Raw genomic sequence first — 27933 nt, 5'->3', positions numbered from 1 at the left:
TTATAATGGATAACACATTATTTATCAGTACTCAAGATATATATATCACTAAGTGACTCTAGTACGCAAGGTCTGATCGTATATTACTCAGCACTACTGTGGTGTAACTGATTTTACAGTACATTAGCTCCTGAGCCCATGCTGTGACCCTGCAGCCTGGATCCCTGTTGAGGAAGCAGAAGGGCCACACTCCGTCTGGCTGCTTTTAGACTGTGAACATTAACAAGCTGCTTTCAATTCATAAATCCTGCCAGCGCTAATGCTAATCACTGACAGTGCAGGTTTATAAATAAAACCATCTACAAAGCCAATACTAGCATTATTTTATAAATGAAACAATTTACAAGGCCAATGCAAATATCATTTTATTATCTTGCTGTAACGCCCTCGTCCTGTCATGTCTGTTTTCCCCGCCATGTGCTCTCTCAACACATGGTTCTGTTTGTTGTTGTCCATGTCTCCGCCTTAGTCCCGCCTTTGTTCCGCCTCCTCGTCTGTGTCTCATTTGTTACCCTGCACCCTCGTTATCTGTCTTGTCTGTGTCCCAGTTGCGTCTTGTCTGTGTTTTGTATTTAAGTCCCCTTCTCTCACTTCCTCTTGTCGGACATTTCACCTTGGTTGTGTCTCGTATCCAGTTGGTTCATTTCTAAGTCGTATTGCTCCCGTCAGTTTGTCTGTTCCTCGTTTTGTCTTGTCCGTGCTTCGCTTCGTTTCCTGTCACTGTTTAGTTTCTCTGTCGTCATTGAGTCTCAGGTCTGTCTGTTTCTACTTTCCCTCATTTTGGTTTTTGTCCCAGTCTCTGTTTCATTATTCTTTTTGCAAATGAAGTTTATCTGTGTTTTAGCGTATGCGTCCGCCTCCGTCAGTCCGCCCTCCGCGAGTCCCTGACAGAATGTCCGACCAATTTAAGGACGCAGCTAACACAGCCGTAATACTGGACAAACCCCTTAAACAAGGGGAGAAATTACTGGCCAGAATGGTGGGTGATCAACCTGCTGTTTTACAGTCTTTTATGGGAGTCCCTACAGGATTTGAAGGCAGTCCAAAGGGTGAGGGTTTAATTTTGCAGTGCAAACTTTATTTTCAGTTTTTAACCTGTCCAGCTCCTCCTGACCTGATCCAGGTCATGTTCGTTAAAGCGTTGAAGTGGGCAGAGAAAGTACTAAAAGAAAAAGCCCCAGCACTTAGTGTGGATTCATTTTGTAAACTTCTAAAAACATGATTCTCCCGGCCTGCTCCCGAGGACGTCTCTGCAGGACCCCCTGCTCCTGAGGACTACCCCCTCAGGTCCGGGGAAATTTGGGGTTTGAGGGCTGGTACTGTTAGCCTCAAACCTCAAGACAAAGGAGATGAGGTTAACAGGGGCGCCTTCAGAAAGTCACACAAGCGTGTGCCCACCAGACCTCCTAAGCCTTCCACAGCTCCTGTCCCCGAGAAGGTGGCTTCCTCTGCCACTCCTGTCCCCGAGAAGGCGGCTTCCTCGGCCGCTCCTGTCCCCGAGAAGGCGGCATCCCCCGCCGCTTCTGCACCCGTGACTGTGGCCCCGGCCGCTTCTGCACCCTTAACTGTGGCCCCGGCCGCTTCTGCATCCGTGATTGTGGCCTCGGCCGCTCCAGGTTGTGTCCGTAGGTCGGCCCAAAGGACTTCGGGGCCGATCTCCAGAACTGTGCCCAGACTGGTTCCTCAGACATTTGCCAGTCCTGGGCATCCCCAAGTTGTTTTGATTCCCATGTCTGTTCTTGTCCTGGTTCCTGTCTCTGTCCTCGTCCCTGTACCTGTGTCTGCCTTTGTCTCTGTTGCCGTCCCTGTCACTGTGTTCCTGTCTGTCCCTGTAAACGTCCTGGTCCCTGTTCCCCAGCCAAGTCCTGTCCAGTCCCCTGTTAATAATCCAGTCCAGTCCCCGTTTCAGTCTAGTGTCTTGTCACCTGTCTCTTCTCCTGTCTTGTCTCCATTCCAGTCCCCGATTCAACCCTCTGTCCTGTCTCAAGTCCAGTCTCCTGTCCATTCCCAGCACCCAGTCCCTTCACTTGTCCTGCCTCATGTCCAGTCCCCATATCCATCTAGTGTTCAGTCACTTGTCTTGTCTCCCTTCCGGTCCAACGTCCTGTCCCCTGTTCTGTCACCTTCTTCTGTCTAGTCTTCTGTCTCTAAACCTGTTCAGTCCCCAATATTGTCTCAGTTCCTGTCCAATGTGCAACCCCAGTCTCATGTGTCCACTCCTGTCTTGTCTAGTCCTTTCCAGTCCCAAGTTCTGTCTCCTTTTCCCTTTTATCAGTCACCTGTTCAGTCCCCTGTCTGCTCTCCAGTTTTGTCTCCAGTCCGTCCCCCTCTTCATTCCAGTGTTTCAACACCCATCTCTAGTGCTGGCTTGTCTCCGTTTCTGTCCTCTGTTTTTTTCCCAACTTTCTTCTCCTGTTTCCACCCTTTGTCAGTCTCCTGTCCAGTCCCCAGTTTCCAGTCCTGTCAAGTCCCCAGCTCCATTTCCTGTGTCTGTTCCCGTCTTGTCATCCGTTGGTTCATTGTCTTGTTTTCCATGCCCTCTCTTGTGCCAGCTCCTGGGGGGTTTAGGTGTATGTGCAGCGGGAGTTGCACGTTCAGGGGGGGGCATCTGTCACGCCCTCGTCCTGTCATGTCTGTTTTCCCCGTCATGTGCTCTCTCAGCACATGGTTCTCCATGAGTCCCTGACACTTGCTAATAAGCTAATGCTAGTATTTTTTATTAATTAAATCAGCTACAAATCTAATGGTAACTCTTAACAGGCAGATAAATAAACCCATCCCTATATTTTAGCATAGATTAACATGAATACCATATTGGTCTCAGATTGTTTGTGGTGGTCTGGAGCTATTTTAGAGGGGCACCCTGTACAGTTCTACTCCTGCCATAACAAAACACAACATAGCTTTGTAGGGGGTTGGTTTAATTTAGTTTTTCTAGTGGGGAAACCTAGAACACTGCTAGCATAATTTTCTGCTAACTGAAAAGTGTGTGCTCCACCTACACTGTAATAAGTGTTACTGTCTAACTCTCACAAAATGATCATAAAAGACAACACACAGTCATAAATGACCACACAAAAAGATTTGTGTGGTGGCTGTTTCTCAATATAAAGTACATCATGTTTGGACTGTTTGGGCAAGTTCAACTCGCGAGTACAAACTCCCAATAAGAGGACGCTCGCTGTATGATCATTCTGCTATTGGAACTGTGAAATATTTGATGATCTCTCTGTCACTGTGTTGAGGTTGGTGCAAAATGCATTCTGGGATATCTGACTCTCTCAAGTCTACAGAAGTCAGGTCTCATTGCGTCCTCAATAATACAACCCCAATTCCAATGACGTTGTGTAAAACATACCTAAAAACAGAATACGATGATTTGCAAATCCTTTTCAACCTATATTCAATTGAATACACTACAAAGACAAGACATTTAATGTTGAAATGGATAAACTTTATAGTTTTTTTGCAAATATTAACTCATTTTTAATTTGAGGCCTTCAACACGTTCCAAAAGAGTTGGGACAGGGGAAACAAAGACAGGGGAAGTTGAGGAATGCTCAAAAAACACCTGTTTGGAACATTCCACAGGTGAACAGTTTAATTGAAAACAGAAGTGTCAAGACTGGGTATAAAGGCAACATCCCTGAAGGGTTCAGTCGTTCACAAGTGATAATGGGGCGAGATTCACCACTTTGAACAACTGCATGAGCAAATCGTCCAACAGTTTAAGAATGTTTCTCAATGTACAATTGCAAAGAATTTAGGGGTTTCTTCATCTACAGTCCATAACATCATCAAATGATTCAGAGAATCTGGAGAAATCTCTGCAAGTAAGCGGCAAGGCCGAAAACCAACACTGAATGCCTGTGACTTTCAATCCCTCAGGCGGCATTGCATTAAAAACCGACATCATCTTGTAACGAATATTACCACATGGGCTCAGGAACACTTCAGAAAACCATTGTCAGTGAAAACAGTTTGTTGCTCCATCTACAAGTACAAGTTAAAACACTACCATGCAAAGCAAAGCCATATATCAACCACACCCAGAAACGCCACCAGCTTCTCTGGGCCCGATCTCATCTGAGATGGACTGACGCAAAGTGCAAAAGTGGTCTGACTAGTCCACATTTCAAGTTGTTTTTGGAAATCATTGACATCGTGTCCTCCGGGCCAAAGAGGAAAAGGACTGTCTGGATTGTTATCGGCGCATAGTTCAAAAGCCAGCATCTCTGATAGTATGGGGGTGTGTTAGTGCCCATGGCATCGGTAACTTGCACATCTGTGAAGGCACAATTAATGCTGAAAGGCACATTCAGGTTTTGGAGCAAAATATGCTGCCATCCAAGCAACATCTTTTTCAGGGACATCCCTGCTTACTTTAGCAAGACAATGCCAAGCTACATTCTGCATGTGTTACAGGCCTCAAATTCAAAATGTGTGAATATTTGAAAAAAAAAAAAAAACAATAAGGTTTATTCATTTGAACATTAACTATCTTGTCTTTGTAGTGTATTCAATTGAATATAGGTAAAAAAGGATTTGCAAATCATCGTATTCAGTTTTTATGTATGTTTTACACAATGTCCCAACTTCATTGCAATTGGGGTTGTACGAGCGGAGCCAGAACACATCCGGGTATTTGGACTGTACTTGGCTAGATGTGGACTTATAAATGGAACAGCACTTGGGCTGTGACTGATGACCTTTCCCAAGTCCACAAGAACAAAAGTACAGACAACAACACATACTGAGATTCTGCTTAGTGGAATACTTTTTGTTGTTGTTGTTTTTAATTATTTTAGTTTCTTGTTCTTGGCTTTCTCTGTTGTTGTCTTACTTCCTGATTTGCTTCTAATGTTTGGTCTTTCTTATTGGTTTAAAATTCTAGTCCTGGTTTCACTGATTCTTTCTCTGTTTCATCTAGGTCTACATTCTTTTCTAACTTTTCTTAGTCTTTCTTTCTGTGTATTCTGCGCTGTCTCTTAGTCATTGGCATAGCTCATGTTATGTCTCTTTCCTTATCTCCTACTTGTGTTCAGCTCATTATTGTTTCTTTGTTTGTACTATTCTGTTTAATATAGACGCATCACAATGTGGAGACTGACTGAGTTTGACTAATACAAATAAAGAAATCTAAATTCTTAAAAAGCATGTGTTTAAAGCTCTGTCCACAGAGAGACCTTTGAGCCCTGTAGATTTTGTTACACACCAACTCCAGCAAAACAGTACAAACTGGTTGCGTAATTCTGAAACTGATGTATTTATAGCTCTCGTTGAGTGAGTGCTCATCGCCTCTTAGCTATTGGACCTGGAAATAATAAATGTGCTGAAAGGAACCTGACACAATCCCCACCTCCTCTGACCCCATCTCAACCTAGCAGAGTCCCAGGAGAGTAATATATCAGGCAGTTGAGTTCTTGGGCCAATCTAGGGCAGTTAAAAGCACTCTAATGAAGAAGCACTGCCCTCCACCTCAGCCCCATGCCCTGGGGTCATGGATGTATTTCCCCAAACTGTAATGGAGCGATCAAAAGCAAAAAGGAGGTCTTTCAGTGTTATTCCAACAAACACAGCTTGGCTAGAGAAAATGGCTTTGACCCTTATGTATGACCGGGTAGGAGGGAGTTCATGAGGGTTTATCTGGGATATAATGACTGGATCTTGAGAAGGTAAAGACAGTTTTGGGTTACATTTTTCCAAGGTCTTCCTAGGAGTGCCCTTAGGGGTCAAAATACCTAATGATCTTTATGCTCCAGTTTCAGGGATAAATGAAATGTATTCTGACTGCAGTATAGTACACAGCTGTTTTTGGGCCATGTGCATAGATACATACACAATCTGCTGCTCTTCCTAATGCATATGCATTTGAGGGAGGATCACAAAAAACTTGATTGGCTATAATACACAAAGCTAAGTATGTGTTCCAGTCGATTCACCCATTCTGAGCACATTGCTGCACCTGTTTTATGGCAGATTGTGCTTTAGGCTCTCAAAAACCATGTGGTTGAAAAACCTCATTTAAGAAAGACAGAGACATGAGGCTCAAACACATGCTGAAAGAACGTGCATCAAAAAACAACTTCAGTTATTGACACTATTGCTTCACAAAATATTTTGTCATCTTGTATTTTGTCTTAAATTTCACTGTGAATTTAAAAGCCAGTGAGCAAACAATAAGTGGGCAGGGCTTTGTACACTTTGTGGGCGGGGCTACTGTGAGTAGCAGAGTAGGCTGAATGTTAATTTCAGGCACATTTTACAGTTGCCTCAAAGCCCATTATTCACTCAGTTGTACATCTGACTTTGAGAGTTCCTCCAGTGTAAGCAATGTGCTCACCTGTTTATACAGGGCACAGATATGAAGAGCTGTGTTCCCAGAGGCATTCTGTACATGCATGTCAGCTCCATAAAACAGGAGATGCTCCAAGTGCTGGACATGGCCATATCGGCAAGCCTGTACACAAAAACACATTCAGCAACATCAAGCAAACACACGCTTAAGCCTGCATAACCCATATTCACAACACCATTACAGGGCAATTCTTTTAAAATATTTGTTTATGTAAATATAACATTAGAGAATTATGTGCAATCTTAAAATTGAGGGTTTTACATTTGTTTTTACATTTCATGTCAAATCTTTGTCTTACTGGAATTCTGTGAAGCTGCTTTGTGACAACATCAGTTGTGAAAAGCGCTATATAAATAAATTTGATTTGATTTGATTTGATTTGCAATCCTCTCCCTCACCACTTGATGTCAGTGTGTAGCAGGAGCATTCAGGCCATATAAGCATTTAACCAGGCCATAAGCATATAACCATGTTTTGCAGCAAAAATCTCACCTGATCCACTAGTTATTGGATAAATCTGTTGCAATATAATTAATACCTGACCTGCTTCTCAGTACGAGGGTCTGAATCCTGAGGGTCCTGGGTCTGTAGGGAATCGGGACACACATAACTAAAGTGCTTGAACTTACCCATACCCTACACTACCCCTATACACAGTAAACTGCAAAAAACAGCTCATTATATACTGACTACATTTGTGAAGTCATGAAAAGTGTTCCAGCATGGACAGTGCATGGCAGCCAATCAGGATAGAGCTCATTTACAAATCTCTTGGAGGCACCGGAACCCAAAGGAATCTGTCTTAGTTGCAGGAATAAAGAGAAATGTGAAATTCCTACATGGATTTAATGCAAGAGAAGCTAGGCCCATTTTTAACAGGGTCTAAGGCTGAGAAATATTTGTCTCCCAAGCTGAGAAAGAACCCATGACATGATGAAGACAGCGTTCCCATTAACATCAACTGCTACTAAAATGCGCTTTCTTTGTTCCCGAACCCAGCCCTCTCCCATTGTCATGTCAATGTTCAGTGTTCAGCTCTACTACACCCACTCCACTGACAGAACACACACCACTAAAGACAACAGACTCCTCCTGGAAAGAGAAATGTGAGAGCGCCACCTGGTGGACTTCGTGCCAGCCGTTCTCATCATGGCAGGCCACAGTGGCGTGGGCTCGCAGCAGCACCTCACAGCAACTGGGGTCACCTCCGACAGTCACTGTGTGGTAGAGAGGAGTCAGACCCTGGCGATCTTTGTAATCCGGAGAAGCCCCCAGCTCCAGCATGGCCTGCAGATACACAGATATTCAGTGGCCAGTTCTCTGAGTAACTATAATATCCTCTATATAAAAATCCAATATACATAATGAACATAGTGGGCATGGGTGTCCAGTTCTCCATGCACAGTTTATATACAGTCCCTGACAGAAGTTCTGTCGCTTATCCATGTTGTGGAAACAAAAGCTTATAACCTGACTTTAAATTCATCCATTGGTTTTAGAAATGACTCGTATGAATGCTGGAACCCTCCCAAATGAGGTTTACTTTACGGAAATAAATTTGCTTCACTGCAGAAATATTGATCATTTAATGAACACAGAAAGATCAGATTTTGGCAAGACAAAAGTTTTGTCGCCCACAGAAAGTAATGTGAAAATCAAACAAATAATTTACTTCAAATACAAAGGTATTTGTGTGACTTCCATGAGCTTGAAGGACTGCATCCATGCGGTTCGACAGTGATTCATACAATTTATTGATGAAGTCATCAGGAATAGCAAAGAATGCAGCCTCCCAGAGTTCATCAAGAGTCTTCCAAGCTTCCTCTTTCATCCTACCCCAAACATGCTCAATGAGATTCATGTCTGGTGACTGGGCTGGCCAGTCCTGGAGCACCTTGATCTTCTTCGCCTTGAGGAACTTTGATGTAGAGATGGATATATGAGATGGAGAACCATCCTGCTGCAAAATTTGACCCCTTTTATGATTGGGAATGTAAGGGGTAGCTAATACTTCTTGATATTTTAGGCTATTCCACCTTGCAAATGTTTCGCACACCCCCATACTGAATGTAACCCCAAACCATGATCTTTCCACCACCAAACTTCCACCAAACACCATACGGGCTCCAGTAGGTCTCCTGCAGTATTTGAGGCAACTGTGGTGTAATTCAACAGAAGATTCATCTGAGAAATCCAGTTTCTGACACATTTCCAGCGTCCATCCGTTTAGCAGGCTGTGGGCCTTGACAAATGCTACACAGTTTTTTAATTGCCTTTTGTTTAGTGCTGGCTTCCTCCATGGCGACCATGGAGGCCATTTCGAGACAGAATCCTACAAACTGTTCTAGTTGACACAGGGACACAGGCCTGGTGCAGCTCTGCTGCAGTGGGAAAGGGGCTGTCTTTGGATTTTCTAACCAACAAACATTTCTCCTGAGCAGCTGTCTTGCAGGGTCTGCCAGACCTGGGCTTGTCAAAAACATCTCCAGTCTCTTTAAATCTTTTTTTTAATTCATTGTACTTGACGCTGAGACACATTAAAGGTGCCAGCCACCTCTGCAATGGATCTGGTGTTCAGCCTCTTGATAATCAAGGCTTTGGTCACAGGGTGGATTTTTGCCATGTTGTCAGAAGTCAAGTTGCAGTTCAAGTGAAGGTCTGGGGTGCTGGGGTTCTTTTTATACACACCCACTAATTAACCGATCAATTAGTGAGCACAGGTGAGGCTAGTATTGGGTGCATTATATGACAAGGTGACAAAATTTTTGTCTTGCCAAAATCTGACCTTTCTGTGTTCATTAAATTATCAATATTTCTGCAGAGAAGCAAATTTATTTCCGTAAATTAAACCTCATTTTGGAGGGTTTTCAGCTTTCATATGAGTCATTTCTAAAACCAATGGATGAATTTAAAGTCAGTTTATAAGCTTTTGTTTCCACAACATGGATAAGCAACAGTCAGGGACTGTAGACTCCTAGTCCTGCTGTTACTGCAACAAATAAAGACATACTGCTTATACAAATAGCCTTGATTTTAGAAGAATATTTGCACATTATGTGTGTATGTTTACATGCATGTTCTGTGGTGTTTTCACTATTAAAAACACATTATTTGTCAAGTTTGTTCTTGATTAAGGCTATACACACCTATCTCTGTCAAATTCCCAGTTAGCGCAGCCACTGATGCGTTACCTTAAGAGCAGTTTGGTTCTTGGCCCTGACAGCTTTATGGAGCGCGGTCATTCCGTCTCGAGAGCGGAAATCTAAATGAGCTCCGCCGGTTTTTAGCACTGTGATGATCTGCACCACATTGTCCAGATGGGCTGCCAGGGTCAGAGGGGTCTCTGCAAAGGACAAGGACAGGGTTATTGAATAGGCATTGATTGAACCGTGACAATAAAGCATAGACGTCCACATGTGATCATATATTTAACGAATAAACTAACGATGAAGGTCATCCATCGAGTACAGAGACATTCTGTAAATAAAGAAATGCTGAGGCTTTGCCTACCCTAGAGATGCAAGAAATACTGTTTAAAAGAATGATAAAGAATTTACTCAAACCCACAGAGCCCTATTCATTTATTCGCAAATAAATGGGGTAGTCTACTGTTTTAAAAAACTGAGTAAATAATGTAAAGTAAAAAGGATCCTAACAACCACACAACACCTGACTGCACCAGAGAAACACAACTAGAGAGACGGGAGAAAACCATGCTTTAGATCTACACAAATCCACCAGTGTCCATCCTTCCACTGTGTGAACACAATCACCTCAACAAGTCTGAAAAGAGGCGGGGCTGGAAAAAAACGAAAGAGACAAAAAAAAAAAAAAAGACAATTTGCATAAAGTTACTGTTTTTTTTTAGAACAATGGACTGGCCACCTCAGAGCCCATGTGTCTGGGATTACAACAGCTGCAAGAAGCAAAAAACAAAACCACAACTGGACCATTTTACTGATAGATATTCATCAGGTAAATTTTAGAAAATGTTAGATTAGTTTGATTTATGCATATCATATATAAATTATTCATAAGTCTTATTGTTATCTATTTTATTTATAACTTATATTCTATTTTCATATTTAATGTATATTGTATTTACATTTTTATTACTGTTACAATTATTGTCTTTTTATTTCAATAAATTTTGCATTTGTTTGTTTTGTGTTGTTTCTGTTGTTGCTAAATATTTCCTAATGCTGTGAAGCATTTGAACTCTGTTTGTCACGCCTTCGTCCTGTCATGTCTGTTGTCCCCGGCCATGTGCTTTTAGCACATGGCTATGTTTTGTTTATATCCTTGTCTCTGCCCTCGTCCCGCCTCCTCGTCCGTGTCATGTGTTAACCCGTCCTCGTTATCTGTCCAGGTGTGTCTCGTTTGTGTCTGTATTTAAGCCCTCTTGTCTCTCATCCGTTTGTCGTACATTTCCCCTTTATCCTTTGTTTAGTAGGTCACGTTATTTAGTCTGTCCGTCTGTCTCTAGAGTTTCCCCGTTTCTTCTCCTTTGTCCTCGTGTCGCTTTTCGTCCGTCTGTCCTGTTTACCCTGTCTAGTTTCCTTTGTTTAATTTAGCTTGTTTGGCTCCTTGTTTGTTTTTGCTCTGTTTAAGTATCGTTGTTTTGTTTATATTAAAATATCCCGTGTTTTATCAAATGCGTCCGCCTCCGTCAGTCCGCACCCCTCAACCCTGACACTGTTCCATGTTTGAAAGGTGCTATATAAATACAGTTTATTATGCAATTATTATTATTATTATTATTATTATTATAACAGAACTCTGGGGAAGTTCAGGAACAAATCTAGTCAGATTTCTTTTTATAAAACTAAAAGTAAACCTTCATTAAATAAAGGAAGCTGTAATAAAAGAGGAACCAATAAATTCTGAAAAAATGATTTGCATTTGTGTGGTGCTCTGTCTTTTTCTGAGGCCGATAAATGAGTAAATTCTAAATGTTTTGATTCAGTTAAATACATGAAAGAATGGTCTAAGACAGTGCTTCTCAATCTGGTATGTGAAGCAGCAGGAGGTGGTATGCCTGATAACCTCGAAAAATGTACAGCTTAATTAAGGAATTCATTAATAACTAAAAATGTAAAGTTTTCATTTGCTGATTTGTTTCACAGTTTTCATAATTATGTTTAATGAAATTCATTAGAGACAGACATGAGTAGTTTGGATTATTACAAAAAGCGCGACATGGAAACGAGGAACAACCGCCCGAGACCGAACCCAATAACCCCTGGAGCCCTGAAGGACAAAATCCAGAAGCAAAATAGAGAGACACAAACCGAGAATTAAAGAGAAATCAGAATCAACTTAGCTGATTGAAAACAACATGGCTGATCTTCGCATCAACAGAGTTACAAAAAACACTGTTTAACAATAAAAGCGCCGAGAGTGGCTGTGACCTGCTCTAGCGCCACACTGTTTTCACCTATGGCCTATTAAAGCGTTAAAAAGCACTCATTTCCCATACATTTGATATGTTCTCATGGCTGTATAATAGTGTTTGAATTATCAGTTTAGACCTAGTTATTTATATTCTCACTATAACTGTTAGTAATTATTTTAGAATAATTTTGTGTAAAGCATGAAAATTTCAAGTAAAAACGCAACAAAAACATTCAAGCCAGACTTTGCCTTATGCCCCCAGCCTGCCCCTGGAACAGAGGAAGTACCAGGGTCACATGTTTCTGATATGGGTGATACTTGATCTAAGTCTAAGACTTTTGCACAGTAACTATTCATGAAAACGTAAACTAAAGAGACTAAACTAACTCATAAACTAAAGGGACTAAAAAAGTTTGCCCACTGTCACGCCTGCTTCTCAAGACTCCATATCGCAGAATGCACCAGATGATCACATGACTCTACACCGGTCTCATTCCCTGAGGGAACTCATGGTTCCGATATAAACCCCATTCACTTCCCAGTCATTGCCGAGGGTCATCCTATCATACAAAGCGGTCTTTAGCAGCCTGTCTTGTTGCCTACTCCTTGCTTATCTTTACGGTTTATGTCTTTTGCCTCGCTCCTTTGGTGATTGTTGATCTTCTCCAGTTCTGGACTCTTGCCTGTTTTTTAACCAGGCTTATTGGGATATCTCTAAGGTACTGTTTTGCTCTCTGTGTTTGACCCTCGCTTGTATTTGACTTCTCTTTTGGATTTTGTGAATAAACTCGTTATTTTTACTGTGATCCGCAAGTGTGGGCTCTCGGTCCGGTCGTGACACCCACTGCCTTTTCTGTTGGGGACCAGGGAAACAGAAATGCTCTAACATCCCACTTCTATTAACCTCCAATCAAAGTGAAGGACGCTTAGTATTTTGTCTGTGAAGTTTGTGTTGTTCCAGCTGTGACAGTATGATGTAGTACTGTGTAGTCTGAACAGTAGCATTGCTTTCACTCTTTAAAAGAGCTGTTGCAAAGACTGAATGCACAGCTGCTGTGACCTCACACTGATCAAGCTCAAAATAACCTGCTTGATGGTTGACTAATGGTCCAACTGCAAACTGCAAGGACATGGGTATTTTGAAAGGGCTGGTGGCGGCTCTAATGGAACATTTAATGAATCCATCACAAGCTCACCTGAGGCCTTTGCTTCATGTCAAGGAAACCTGCTGACATCAGTCAGCTCCAGTCCTAAGAAAGCGCCCAAGGCATGTGTTTCGTGCCTTTAAAACCCAGCGGAGTGTTTTAATGTAAATTTCAGATGTGTGTTATAAGCTGAAACTGAACTAAAGCAGTCTGCGTTTCTGTTCCGCATTCAGAGAGGGAGGGTTCAGAAATGTGGAGCACTCCCATTGTTTAGCCCTATGTTAAAAACCATGTATAACAACGCTCACCACCAACAAGTAGAGAAAAACATCCACACTCTCCAAAACACCATGCACTCTTTCGGCTTTTGAAACTTGTTTCTTGAAAAACTAACAGGCAAAGAGGCACAGATTTGCAATACACAGGTTTTTTGTTTTCATTTTGAGGAATATGTAAATCACCTCATGCATTTCTAAGGCTATATTTGAACCCCCTCTGGAATATGAAGGTGCAGTTACTTATTTAAAAAAAAAAATAGACATGGTTTTGCTACTTCAGACCCAGCGATTTTCTCAGAAAGTGCACAGTCCCCTACCCCCTGTCTCTGGATCATGGTAGTTTGGGTCGAGGCCTCGCTCCAGCAATTTGGAGATTTTATCCACCTGATGATGCTGGATATAATCCATAAACTTCCTCAGGTTTGCCTAGAGAGAGAGAGAGAGAGAGAGAGAGAGAGAGAGAGAAAAGGAGCAGAGAGAGCAAAAAAGTGGGTGAGAGAAAGAACAAGGAAAGGGAGAGAAATAGAGAGTAGGAAACAGCTGAGTGAGAGAGAGAGTGAGAGACAATGACAGTAATATTGCATCAAGAGAAAAGGAGAGCGAAGGTAGTTTAATGAGCAAAAGAAACCAAAATGACACGGAAGGATATGATGTGTGAGAGAGGGAGGCAGCAACGGGAGGCAGGGAAAAAGTGATAAAAGTGAAGGGGAAGAACATGCGATGGGGTATGAATGTTGGATGAGTGTGGGTCCCCGCTCGCCCCCTTCGCCTCTCAGCATGAGGCCCTGGGACACATATGCTGCTTTACCAGGCCAGTTATAAATAGACAGCCGAGCAGCTCCCAGCACAGAGAGAGAGAGAGAGAGAGAGAGAGAGAGAGAGAGAGAGAGAGAGAGAGAGAGAGAGAGAGAGAGAGAGAGAGAGAGAGAGAGAGAGAGAGAGAGAGAGGACACTGAAAGTGAGCAGGTGAAAAAAAGGCAGATAGACAGAGACCACTGGGGATGCCATGCCAGACCACTAACGCAGATCAACACACATACACTTCAACTGCTGCCAAACAATCAACTAAGCACACACACACACACACACACACACAGAGAGAGAGAAAGACACACATACACACACCTCTCAGGAGAACTGTCTCAACAATGCCAGTGGTGCCAAGAGAATCAGCAGAAAAGAAAAATACATACATTTCCATAGTGTAGACAACAGCTCAGGAGCCCACACCCTACTGCACCAGAGACAATTCTTACTGATACCTTTCTCTTTAAAACCTGTCACTCATTACAGAAACATCACTAATATCATTAAAATCTATCCATTCGGAGGAGACCAGAACAAAACCTAAGAATCCCCTAAGAAGGGCTTCTCAGACTTGGAGTAAATCAGGCTCCGCTCTTTACTCAGATCTGAACAAATCCACAGGTGCTGGTGTCTGTCCTTTCACCATGAGAAGACAACTCAAAACACTCTGGGTCTGAAAGGACGTGGAGCCATTAAGAAGCACTTACTATGAAAAGAAAACAGAAAAAGACACATGCAAGCATCACTGAAAGCATGGGATTACTTGGGTCAAGAAAAGCAGAGACATTATGAGTGAAGAAAGGTCACTGGTTGAAATATGAATGGGAGTTTTCCTGTTCATGAATAAAGTCCTGCCCTCCAACAAAAAAGAGCCAATCAGCTCACTGATGTGTCACAATGAGAGGAGGGCTAATGCGGAAAGCCCCTCTTCATGTGATAAAAACACCTGGTCATGTCTTAAATTAATTAAAAACTTTTTGAGAGCATATCCCATAATGCTCATCTCAGTACTACAGAAACCACACTATGTTTCTATTGGAGGAGAGTAGAAAATCACCCCCTCTCCCTCCCCTTAATCCTTTATTTCAGGACATTCATTGACATTGACATTGACATACAGACATTGTCTGTAAGCACTTATCCAGTTCAGTGTTGCAGTGGGTTCGGAGCTTACATGGAATCACTGGCACAAGGCAGGAACACACCCTGGAGGGGGCGCCAGTCCTTCACAGGGCGACACACACACTCACACATTCACTCACACTTGTTTTTGGACCGTGGGAGGAAACCCACGTGGACACAGGGAGAGCACGCCACACTCCTCACAGACAGTCACCAGAAGGAAACCCATGCAAACACAGGGAGAACACACCACACTCCTCACAGACAGTCACCCGGAGGAAACCCACGCAGACACAGGGAGAACACACCACACTCCTCACAGACAGTCTACAGGAGGAAACCCACGCAAACACAGGGAGAACACCACACTCCTCACAGACAGTCACTCGGAAGAAACCCACGCAAACACAGGGAGAACACACCACACTCCTCACAGATAGTCACCCGGAGGAAACCCACGCAGACACAGGAAGAACACACCACACTCCTCACAGACAGTCACCAGGAGGAAACCCATGCAGACACAGGGAGAACACCACACTCCTCACAGACAGTCACTCGGAAGAAACCCACGCAAACACAGGGAGAACACACCACACTCCTCACAGATAGTCACCCAGAGGAAACCCACGCAGACACAGGGAGAACACACCACACTCCTCACAGACAGTCACCAGGAGGAAACCCACGCAGACACAGGGAGAACACCTGACACTCCTCACAGACAGTCACCAGGAGGAAACCCACGCAGACACAGGGAGAACACCTCATACTCCTCAGACAGTCACCTGGAGGAAACCCACGCAGACACAGGGAGAACACCTCACACTCCTCACAGACAGTCACCCGGAGGAAACCCACGCAGACACAGGGAGAACACACCACACTCCTCACAGGCAGTCACCCGGAGCGGGACTCGAACCCAAAACCTCCAGGGCCCTGGAACTGTGTGAATGTGACACCACCTGCTGCGCTACCGTGCCACCCAGGACGGTGCTGCAAAAATTAATTACACTTTGCAACTGAAGGGGGAGCCCAGGAGAAGGAATATCTAATCGTACCTAGTGTTTCTTTAAGTTACAACACACTTTCCAAAGCAATACATTCCACTGACTGGTTGTTTTCCGAAAATATCGCAGGCAAAGCGTGGTCTCAGACTTTTGCACACTACTGTATACTACATTATACTAGAACATCTACTTTATACTAGAAGTGTGCATTATTCATCAACAGCGGCGTTTCCAACCAAGAGAAACTCACACTTTCAATAATTCACACCTCAGCTTTAGCCTGTGGCATCAGCATTTTTAAACCCATTACGTTATCACCTCATTCCCACCCTTACAGCTCAGATACAAACCAAAAACACACACTAGAACCTCAGGCTAAATACGAGAACTGTAATATTGCAATATGACAAAAGTACACTGTTCCACCAGTGTGACACATTTAAGATTTATCTGCTTTACAATTTACACACAATACTAACTGTGGTCTGAGTTTATGAATCCCTTGATAACAAATATATGCACAACTTTCTTAGCCCTGTTTCACCCTGTCCTTCAATGGTCAGAACACCCACAGAACCACCACAGAGCAGGTTTATTTGGATGGTGGATAATCTCCATGCTGCAGTGACACAGATGTAGTGGTGTTGTGTTATATTTGTACAACGAGATCAGACACATCAGTGCTGCTGGAGTTTTTAAACCCTGTGTCCACTCTGTGAGACACTCCTCCCTCATTGGTCCACCTTGTAGATGTAAAGTCAGAGACAGTAGCTCAGTGTGTGTCGGTCGTCCTCTGGTCCTTCATCAGTGACACAGGATGCTGTCGGCTGGATATTTTTGGTTGATGGACTTTTCTCAGTCCGGGAGTGACGTTTTTTGGACCATTTTACATTGTGTTGCATCATATTGTACAATTCTGCATTGGAGGGACAGTCTTATGTATATGAGAGGATCCTTATCCACGATCTCCACTGGTGTCCCTCAGGGCTCAGTGCTTGGCCCTCATCTCTTCTCCATTTACAGTCTCTTTCCTAGTGATGTAACATCCACTCATGGTTTCTGCTACCACTTACGCTGACCACTCTCTACCAATCTTTTTCTTCCCACCTTCTGACACTGTTTTCCAGCTGCAACCCAGTAGCCTGGCTGACATCCCTTCACGAATGACAGGCAGACACTTGAAGTGAAATCCCTGGAAGACTGAGCTGCTGTACATTCTGGGAACAGAACAACAAGTCCTAGCCCTGATATTGCCATCTCTTTGCGAATGCCCTGGTCACGCTGCCTGAAGCTATGAGCCTTGATATAAACATGAAAGACCAGTTATCGTTCTCGGTTCATGTGTCAAACCTGACCCTGTCATGCAGGATCTACTCTACAATCATCCCTTTTCTCTCTCAGGAGGCCACTCAGGTGCTTGTTCATTCCCTTTCCATTTCAAGGCTTGACCAATGCTACTCACTAGTGGCGCACACCGTGAGCACACACACTCCAGTTCACAGAGGGCTGTAGGGGTTAGATGCCTAGCTCAAAGGCACTTCAGCCATAAATAATGGCTGGTCCTTCGCTTCCTCTCCCCACTATTTTATTGCAGGTTCAGGGGACCTCTCCGTCCCAATATTCTCTGACCTTTAGGCCACAGCTGCCATTGTGTCATATCAGTTATTGTCATTTGCTTCTGGTCTTGTCAAAGGAATGTTTTGTTGAAATAAGACTACAGACATAAATACAATCTTATTATGTCTAAAAATGATATAATGTGCAGACCTAACACACACACACACACACACCTCCCAAAGCCCAAGGTAAAGTACTTAATTTCCCCAATTTTACAATGTGCTAAAACCCTGCACTAAGTGTATATTCACTAGAGGCCTCCTCCGCACAGAGAGTGGACACACTGCAGCTTCTCTGTGCTCCACGAAGTCTCTCCTGACTTCGACAGCTCTGATAAAACACCTTATTAAAGGAGTCAAAGAAGCCCAGAGTAAATGAGCTGAAGTTTTCTGCTGACAGAGGCAGGGAGCCGGGAACAAACGGCTGGAGCAATAAAGCATGAACGCGAGAGACAACAAAGCTCGGCTCAGGACATGTGCCACAGTGCTGCTGCAAGACCTCCGCAATTAAGACTCCACTCCAGTGCTACAGGGCTGCTTTTGGGAGGATGGAAAATGATGTTATCACATATACATATATATGACGGTGTGAAGAAAGCCCTTGTCCTATTGATAACAATCTCAGAAATTTATGGAAACAAGTCAGGAATCAAAACATATGCAAATACAGGATTCTGCCTTAATCCATTATGTATGAGCACTGGCATCAATAGTGCGAATGTGATATTCCTGCTTAAACAGCAGAGACATGCTACTGCTTCCTTCTGAAAGTTCTTTTTTCCCCTTCTCCTGAGCACCCAATCCTGCATGTAATTAAAGTTTCTGTATAAACACGCAGAGTTCATGAAGTATGCAAATAGTGGCACACTTTAGTGTTAACTGACCCGTTCATTTCCCCGAGGCGGCCTTCCGAAACAACTTCACAAGGTTTTGATCTGAGTGCTGAGGTTGTTTTCCAGCCTACAGAGGTTTGATGTTCTGATGTGATCAGCGAACGTTAGTTTACTGACAAAAACTAAATTAACATTGGGGTTTTTGCGAGGGCAACATGGGGGGAAAAAACGACATGACGATTAAACACAATCTCACCTGTGTATGGAGCTTTTCTATCAGCTTTTCATTGACGTTGGCATGCTGGTACACCCTGCTCTTGTAGCGAAACTGTGAGACAAAATGAAGGAACAGAAAAAGAGACATCTATTACTCTGTGTTAAGATGCTACACATCCTGCTGTTATTACCCCCGCTGCAGCAGTGTCTAATTGAAGTTATCGGCCACATTCACGACATGATGCAATCAAAGCTTTGTCTTGAAGGCAAGCTAATATGTTTTCTAATGGCCACCAACAGGCAGAAAGGACAAACTGATGTCCTGATTCAGTCAGCTCAATGGACAAACACCAGAACAGACTGAGGACCATCGCTGATTGTAGTAGCAATACATTAACCAAAAGATGGCCTGAAGTAAGTGCAGCCCAGGTTGGATGAACTAGCCAAGATTTCATTTGGCCCCAAAAATGAGGAACAAGGAAATACACAGGGAAACTGAGTCCAGCAACAATGTGACATCATCAGCACGCATTTAACTAATTCTTATGTTCTCAATTCCAACACATTTTTCATGACTACTCCCCTGTGTCAGGTATAGCCCTGTCTAGTGTGTTCCTGCTGTCTGTCTCATTGTTTAATCTGGTTGTCATGTGTTTATAAGCATATGGCTCTTTGTTTTGTTTCCATCTTCCTTGTCTCCACCTTTGCCTCCTTTGTGTTCCTGCCCCCTCGATATCTGTCTGAGGTGTTTCTTGTTTGTGTTTTCTTTTTATAGTCCATGTCAGTGTTTCCTGTTTGTGGTTCATGGCTGTGCTTAATATTCTTGCTAAATTTTGGTGCTCCATTTAGTGTCTCTGTGTTCTGCTGTTTAGCCTTCTTGTTTAATATTCATCCCACGGTTTCGTGTCTTGCCCCTTTAGATCTGTTCTTGTTTAGTCCCAGTGTTTTGTGTTTATCCTCTTCATTAAGTGTATAGTCAGCTCTGTTTAGTTCTTGTTTAGTTTTTTGTGTTATTCTCTGTTTAGCTATCTTGTTTAGCCCTTGTGTTTAGTCTCTGTTTAGCCCTTGTGTTTAGTCTCTGTTTAGCCCTTGTGTTTAGTCTCTGTTTACTCCCTGTGTTTAGTCTCTGTTTAGCCCTTGTGTTTAGCCTCTTAGCCTCTAGCTTCTGTGTTTAGCCTCTACCTTCTGTGTTTAGCCTCTTAGCCTCTAGCTTCTGTGTTTAGCCTCTAGCTTCTGTGTTTAGCTCTTGTGTTTTGTGCTTACTGTTCTAGCCCTTGTGTTTAGTCCCTTTGTCTAGTTCCTGAGCCTCTCTGATTAGTTCCCTTGTTGTTAATTAAGTCTCCTGCAATTACCTCCGTTCCCTCTGACCACCCTGACACTCCACTACACCCACCTTGTGGCACCCTGTTTACCTGCCTATCTGCAGTCATTAGGCACAATGCAGGAACACACCCCTAACAAAAGGCCAGTCCATCACAAGGCATTAAATACTCACCCTTTCACTCACACCTGTGGATGATTATGCATTGCCAATCCACCTAGCAACACGTGTTTGTATTGTGGGAGGAAACCAGAGCCCCCGAAAGAAACCAACGCGGAAACAGGGAGAACACACAACACGCCTCAGAGAAACACAACCCTCAGCTGCAGTGCACCACACTAAGACCACCGTAAATCCAAAGGTTGATAGACACCCTTTAAAATGTGTGAATTTGGCTACCCGAGGGTGCACCCAAAATGGATACAGATCATACAAAAGTTCATACAAAAAGGTGCATACAAAGGTTGTATAATCCCTTGAGAAAAGCATGGATGAATTGAATGGAGTTCTAAATAGTGAACAGGAGAATACATTCCATGTAGAAGCATATTAGAGTTTGGCCAGTGATTCAAGTTGCTCTACTTCCCCTTTTCTATTCACAGTATAAAGAAATACTGCCCAACAGCAATCACATGACTGAAATACGACCTTAATTCTTCTTTAAAAATATGAAGCAAATGTGTAAATAAGATTTCTGGCCCAAACAATTCAAATCAGCTTGGTTCTTTTATCATGCATCTTTCTTCACTTGAGCTGCAAAGCAGTACCTCCAAAGTGGACACGCCCTTATTGGTGGGCAATGGGACGTCTCTCAGGACTCTCTCCTCCTCCAGAAAATAGCTCTCCCTGCCGTCAAGAGCCGGCTGGAACAGGCCGTAGTTCAGTACATCCCTCAGACTCTGTGTAAGCGTGCACAGGATTTGCTGCTTGGCCGCCCAGACCGTAGAATCAGGCTTAAACCTCATGGATTTCTGCCAGAAAACACAGAGAGAGACACACATACAGGGCTCTATCGGGTTTACACAGGTGTACACACAGACTAGGAAGATCAGCTCCTGGCCCAGTGCTGCCTGCCAGCTGTTCTCCAGCCTGAATCCATAAGAAGCTAACAATGGGGTCTGTTATATAAAGCATTATTCTATTAGCAGTGTAGTCTAGTGTACAGTGAGTGGAGAACAGAATGCTGACCTAAGACCATAAGTATTTTTTCTCATGCACTCTTTTATAAGTAAAAAAAAAAAAAATCTTTTATCTTGTTCAGAGAAACTAAACCTTGATATACATTTGCCTTTAGACACAGACTTTGAAAAGCAGAAGCACACTGTTCAAACATAGGATCTAAAATCCTGCAAGGTTTGGTGCTTCCAGGTTTAATGCTATAAAAGAAACAAAAGCTGTATCCAAGGTGCTGTCTAAAGTATCTATGTTATGAACGTAAGTTTGTCTGGTTGTGTCTGAGTCTGTGTGAATGACTGTGAGAGATGTAGCACCTTGTTTGTTGCAGTCATATTTGAATGTGTCAAACATTCAGCCTGTCATTCTTATGGGAATACGTGTCATATTTGAACAAATGTTGTAGTAAAACTGTATATCGAATCACTGAGAAAAACTCGAGGTGAGTATTTTGGAACTATGATCCTGCAAAATTTGGTGTTTCTGCCATGAAAGGACATGTTCAACCTTTGAGTGAGGAGTAATAATCTATTTTTGTTCAAATGAATGGGGAAATCTCTGATCGCGCTGATTATCTTCACTACAAATGAGAATTCATAGCTCAGAAAAACAAATAATTAATTCATTCATTCATTATCTGTAAACTGTTTATCCAGTTCAGGGTTGCGGTGGGTCCAGAGCCTACCTGGAATCATTGAGTGCAAGGCGGGAAAACACCCTGGAGTGGGCACCAGTCCTGCACAGGGCGACACACACTCACACATTCACTCAAACACTCACACCTACGGACACTTTATTAGTCACCAATCCACCTACAAACGTGTGTTTTTGGAGCGTGGGAGGAAACCGGAGCACCCGGAGGAAACCCACGCGGACACTGGGAGAACACACCACACTCCTCACAGACAGTCACCCGGAGGAAACCCACGCGGACACTGGGAGAACACACCACACTCCTCACAGACAGTCACCTGGAGGAAACCCACGCAGACACAGGGAGAACACACCACACTCCTCACAGACAGTCACCCGGAGGAAACCCACGCAGACACGGGGAAAACACACTGCACTCCTCACAGACAGTCATCTGGAACGGGACTCAAAACCACAACCTCCAGGACCCCCTACCTGTTGCATCACTGTGGCCTCCCAGAAAAAAAATCTGAAATTATATTTAACCAAGGATTGTATGTTTTATAGCAGTTTAAAAACACAAGAAAAAAAAAATATTTATGTCAATGGAAGACTGTACCCTCCCTTATTCATCTCATGTTTAATGCTGAAGATGTGGAATGTGTCATTTAAAATGAAAATGTTTGATGAGAGGTTTGTACTTGGACAAAATTGGCTTAGCTTCCTTCAACACTGGAACAAATGTTAGGATGTGCCAAATACAAGCATGTGGTGATTATTTTTTGAGACTGTTCTAACCAGGAGATTTAAGGTGTACACAAGAGGTTGCTGCACTCTTCTCAGACAGCACAGCATCAGAATCAAAGATGGATGATGAATGGCTTGACAATTTCATTTAGAGAGGATTAAATTATATTATAACTCTGCAGAAGAATATACAGTCAGCAGATGAACGCTAATGGGAGTGTAATTACAGCTGTATGCTCTGGAGCGCAGACAGTTATTCTACAGCTGCTCCCCTCCACATGCATCAACACACATCCTCTTCAGCCCATATCATAAATATTTATCCCCTATCGCTAGCAGTGTAGACTCTGTATAACTGAGGGGTTCAAAATTCAGGAACAGGCTTGTCATAGCCTCCACATCTCAAAATGAGCCATAACATGAACATATGTTAACCTTACAGGCTCTTACAGTGGATTATTCTGAAGAAAATGTGAAATTATTATTTAATAGTAATGGCATTTCTGTGGGAGAATTAATAATGTTTATCATCATCATCCAAAAAAAAAAAAAAAACGACCGAAGCTTCCGCCGCAGAAGCATCAAAATAAAGCGAATGCATGTTTCCTATTTTAAATATTACACACTAGATTTAGACTCAAATGTCACGGTGTCTGTGCGGCACGTCGCTGATGAAAGGAGCAGCTTTTATGTGCAGATTTACTCTCACACTCATTTTCATAAAGGAAACAGTCTGTGTTGCATAATTTGACAAAAGCTCAGAAGCACGCGGGCTGTTAGCGCTGATTTGTATTCTGCTACTTTCTGCTATTGTCCGACAGCACACAGACACGGGCAAAATTGAGCTTAAACCACAGATTGTAGCATAGGGCTGAAAAATACTGTCACTATTACAGATCAGACTACATAGTTCTACATAGTAACTAGTGATTCGGACTACCTAGTCAGTTTTTTGTGGGCTGGCACAACATGAGGTAGAGCAAGATGTTCTGAGTTTCTCCAGTCACAGCACTGGACTTGTGAGAGTGCAACAGAACGAAAAACACAGCGAGGACGAAGATATAAGAGCGCTGCACTGACTAAAAGCGGAGAAAATGAGAATGGAAAAAACAGCTGAAAACCTCACTGCTGTGCACTCAGGGTCGGGGTGAACGGCGAGCGGCTCGTTATCATTTAAAGGAACAGGCGCTGAAAGCGGCCGTCCTGAACAGTGCTGTTTAGACAGTTGGAGAATGCAGCCCAGGGGTTCTGGCCAAAGCAGGTCACAGACATATCATTAAGACCCAGGATTGTGTTCACAGAACTGTGTGACCATTTAGAAGCTTTATATTTATTTTTGATTCATAAAAGTCATATTGTCATTTTTTTATAGGCGCCAAGGATAACATGTTTAATTATTAAGGTCACTGTTTTATTTATTTATTTCAACACATTTTCCTAAATTCAGGCTACAAAGTATACTTAAAGTTCACATGCTGTATGTTTCTATGACAGAATGTAGCCCCCATAATTTAATAAAAGAAAGTAACCCTTATCCAGTTCAGGGTCGCGGTGCGTCTGGAGCCTACCCGGAATCATTGGGTGCAAGGTGGGAACACACCCTGGAGGGGGCGCCAATCCAGCACAAGGCGACACACACTCACACATTCACTCACACCTATGGACACATTTGAGTCGCCAATCCATCTACCAATGTGTGTTTTGGGACTGTGGGAGGAAACCGGAGCACCCGGAGGAAACCCACGCGGACACAGGTTGAACACACCACACTCCTCACAGACAGTCACCCGGAGGAAACCCACGCAGACACAGGGAGAAAACACCAAACTCCTCACAGACAGTCACCCGGAGGAAACCCACGCAGACACAGAGAGAACACACCACACTCCTCACAGACAGTCACCCGGAGGAAACCCACGCAGACACAGAGAGAACACACCACACTCCTCACAGACAGTCACCTGGAGGATTTAATCAAAGAAAATTTAATCAAAGAAAGTAACACAGGAAAGAACACGCATGCGGTACAAAGCTCAGTCATAACCCAGTAATCTTCTTATTGAACAAAACTGAAAATATTCCTATGTTTTCTTTGGTGCCCTTGTAAAAAACTAGTCTGAACTCTTCCCCGTTCAACATTAAAAGCAGTCGTACCATCGCAACGTGAACATAGAGATGATATCCTGCATAATGACATAAACAAAACTGTACACTACAGCAAGGCTTACTCGAGCAAGGTTTCAGGGGCTTGTGGGATTTACAGAGTGTGAATGCAACACTTTATGGTACATCTACTTATTCCTTTTCCCAGCAGCACAATCACAATCTGCTCTTCCTGGCGCTGCGCGTCTCCTGCAGACCCACCGGCTCTCAGCAGGAAGTGGCTACAGTACGGAGCAGGAGGCAATTTACAATAATGACATAAACTCAGGCCAAACCACATGGCCCCTGCTGCCTCAGGCAAACGGCATCACTGTGCTCGCTGGGACTGTGTGTGCGCACTGCTTTACTGCCTTGATGGGGCAAAATGTCCCTATGACGACAGGAAGACATGAGCATTCAGGCACAGCGTGATATTTTGAGAATGTTTATGAAGAAATTTGCCTTTTGACCCAAAATGCAAAGGGTTTACTAAAGTACAATCTCTAAAGAACTTTGGTTTGGTAACTGGTAGGGCTGGAAGATTATTCGATTTCAATATATATTGCAATATACATTTTTTTCCACAACAATTATATGATTTTTACACACATTTTCAATATTTTAGTATACATAATTTACAGTGAGGGCGGCACGGTGGCGCAGCAGGTAGTGTCGCAGTCACACAGCTCCAGGAACCTGGTGGTTGTGGGTTCAATTCCCGCTCCATGTGACTGTCTGTGAGGAGTGTGGTGTGTTCTCCATGTGTCCATGTGGGTTTCCTCCAGGTGACTGTCTGTGCGGAGTGTGGTGTGTTCTCCCTGTGTCCGTGTGGGTTTCCTCCGGGTGACTGTCTGTGAGGAGTGTGGTGTGTTCTCCCTGTGTCTGCGTGGGTTTCCTCCGGGTTCTCCTGTTTCCTCCCACAGTCCAAAAACACACGTTGGTAGGTGGATTGGTGACTCAAAGTGTCCGTAGGTGTGAGTGTGTGAGTGAATGTGTGTGTGTGTGTTACCCTGTGAAGGACTGGCGCCCCCTCCAGGGTGTATTCCCGCCTTGCGCCCAATGATTCCAGGTAGGCTCTGGACCCACCGCGACCCTGAATTGGATAAGGGTTACAGATAATGAATGAATGAATGAATTTACAATGTCTGCCACTGACTGATGGCCATCCCCGGGCACTCCCTTTAGTTCATTGCACTCAATTTTAAAGTTAGTTTAAAAATATTAATATTGACAAATCCAAGAGATTTTGTTTGATGGTGATGTCATGTTGCTTTCAGTTCTCTACAGTTTATCTGTGGCTTTTTTATGGTTCATATCGATATCTGAATTATATTGCATCGACAGAAATTAAGACATATATTGCATTATATATTAATGGCCGTATTGTCCAGCTCTAATCCCAAGATATAAAATCTCCATGTCACGCCTACTTATCGTTCCTCCAGTCAAAGATCAGCTTCTTCAGAATACTAGAACTGACACCTCCCAGAGACACACACATCTTGACTTCATCTTCCCATTATCAAACCCTTATAAACCAGACTCTCACCTTGCCTCTTTGCGAGTTATTGCCACTCTCTAGCCGTGTCTTTTGTTTGTGTTTACTTATTCATTCCCATGCCTAGTCCTTTATTATTCACCTTTTCTAAATAAATTCTCTACATTTGCCCCTTTCTCCTGTGTGCCCGAGGGTTACACTTTATAATCAAGAATAAAAAATATGGGACACTCTGGGGCAGCCATGACAAATATATAGCATTCCACTTGTAATCCAGAAGTAATACTCTCCCTTTATTACCTGACTTCACTAATGTTCACCAACCTTACAGTAGGAGTAGCCAGTAAGAGTGAGCTGTTACTGCAGCAAATAAAAGGGGTTGGGGGCGGGGTTTAAGTGTGTGAGGGTTATGGTTAGTGTTAGGGTTAGGGGGCTGTCTTTTCCCTGATTCCACTTAAACCCTACACATCAGTTACCATGCTATTTGAAAACACCACATTCAGATAATGATACAAGTATGTTTGTGCATTCATACAGACTGCTGCAGGTCCGGGATGACCACACAGATGAGTAAGGAGTCTTTCTTGTTGTTGCTGTTGTCTAGTCGCCCGCTGGTGGGACGTATGGCGAGTGGACGCTCGTCCCTGGAACTATCCGACTCGGAGCTGCCCGAGTCTGAGAAACTCTGAGCCATCTCCTCCTCGCTGGACATCAGACTCCGAGGCATAGTAACCGCTGCATGCAGTAAACAAAACACAACATAAAAACAAAAACAAATACATTAGAGAAAATGCTGATAGCACCAGAGACACCAATATGAACACAGATTATTATTCCAGTGACCTACTTCTAGACACAGAGGTGATGTCTGAAGAAAACATGAAGTTGAAAATAAAATAGTCCTGCATTTTTAATCTTATCTTTTTAACCTTAATTTGTATCAGCAGCAAACCATAGAATATTTACTTAAACATACAAGCTCAGACAAAAAGGTACAGCAGTGGTGTTAAAGTCCAGTTTGGTTCGCTAAAGGTACTATTTCATTATAAAACTGTATATTAATAATATAACATCATATAAGTCCTGGGCGGCATGGTGGTGCAGGAGGTAGTGTCTCTGTCACAGCTCCAGGGACCTGGAGGTTGTGGGTTCGAGTCCTGCTCCAGGTGACTGTCTGTGAGGAGTGTGAGGTGTTCTCCCTGTGTCTGTGTGGGTTTCCTCTGGGTGACTGTCTGTGAGGAGTGTGGTGTGTCCTCCCTGTGTCTGTGTGGGTTTCCTCCGGGTGACTGTCTGTGAGGAGTGTGGTGTGTTCTCCCTGTGTCGGCGTGGGTTTCTCCAGGTGACTGTCTGTGAGTAGTGTGGTGTGTCCTCCCTGTGTCTGTGTGGGTTTCCTCCGGGTGACTGTCTGTGAGGAGTGTGGTGTGTTCTCCCTGTGTCGGCGTGGGTTTCCTCCAGGTGACTGTCTGTGAGTAGTGTGGTGTGTTCTCTCTGTGTTTGCGTGGGTTTCCTCCGGGTGACTGTCTGTGAGGAGTGTGATGTGTTCTCTCTGTGTCTGCGTGGGTTTCCTCTGGGTGACTGTCTGTGAGGAGTGTGGTGTCTTCTCCCTGTGTCGGCATGGGTTTCCTCCGGGTGACTGTCTG

At 43.5% G+C, this 27933-nt stretch overlaps 1 protein-coding gene across 1 annotated transcript in view; it reads right to left on the bottom strand.

Moving 5' to 3' along the window:
• shank2b (SH3 and multiple ankyrin repeat domains 2b) overlaps positions 1-27933 on the bottom strand; it is a 168749-nt gene that overhangs the window by 124202 nt on the left and 16614 nt on the right. Inside the window, exons 3-9 of the mRNA XM_066649888.1 lie at positions 26829-27028; positions 20868-21071; positions 18820-18891; positions 13493-13601; positions 9550-9701; positions 7478-7645; positions 6344-6460 (exon numbers count right to left, since the gene is read on the bottom strand). Of these exons, the coding sequence (XP_066505985.1) occupies positions 6344-6460; positions 7478-7645; positions 9550-9701; positions 13493-13601; positions 18820-18891; positions 20868-21071; positions 26829-27020 (1014 nt within the window). The 5' untranslated portion in view covers positions 27021-27028. The remainder of the gene's footprint in view (positions 1-6343; positions 6461-7477; positions 7646-9549; positions 9702-13492; positions 13602-18819; positions 18892-20867; positions 21072-26828; positions 27029-27933) is intronic.

This window comes from Hoplias malabaricus, chromosome 17 (assembly GCF_029633855.1).
Source record: "Hoplias malabaricus isolate fHopMal1 chromosome 17, fHopMal1.hap1, whole genome shotgun sequence".
In the NCBI taxonomy this organism is placed as follows: Eukaryota; Metazoa; Chordata; class Actinopteri; order Characiformes; family Erythrinidae; genus Hoplias; species Hoplias malabaricus.
The sequence above is the reverse complement of the archived record's forward strand: the minus strand, read 5'-3'. Positions and strand labels throughout refer to the sequence as shown.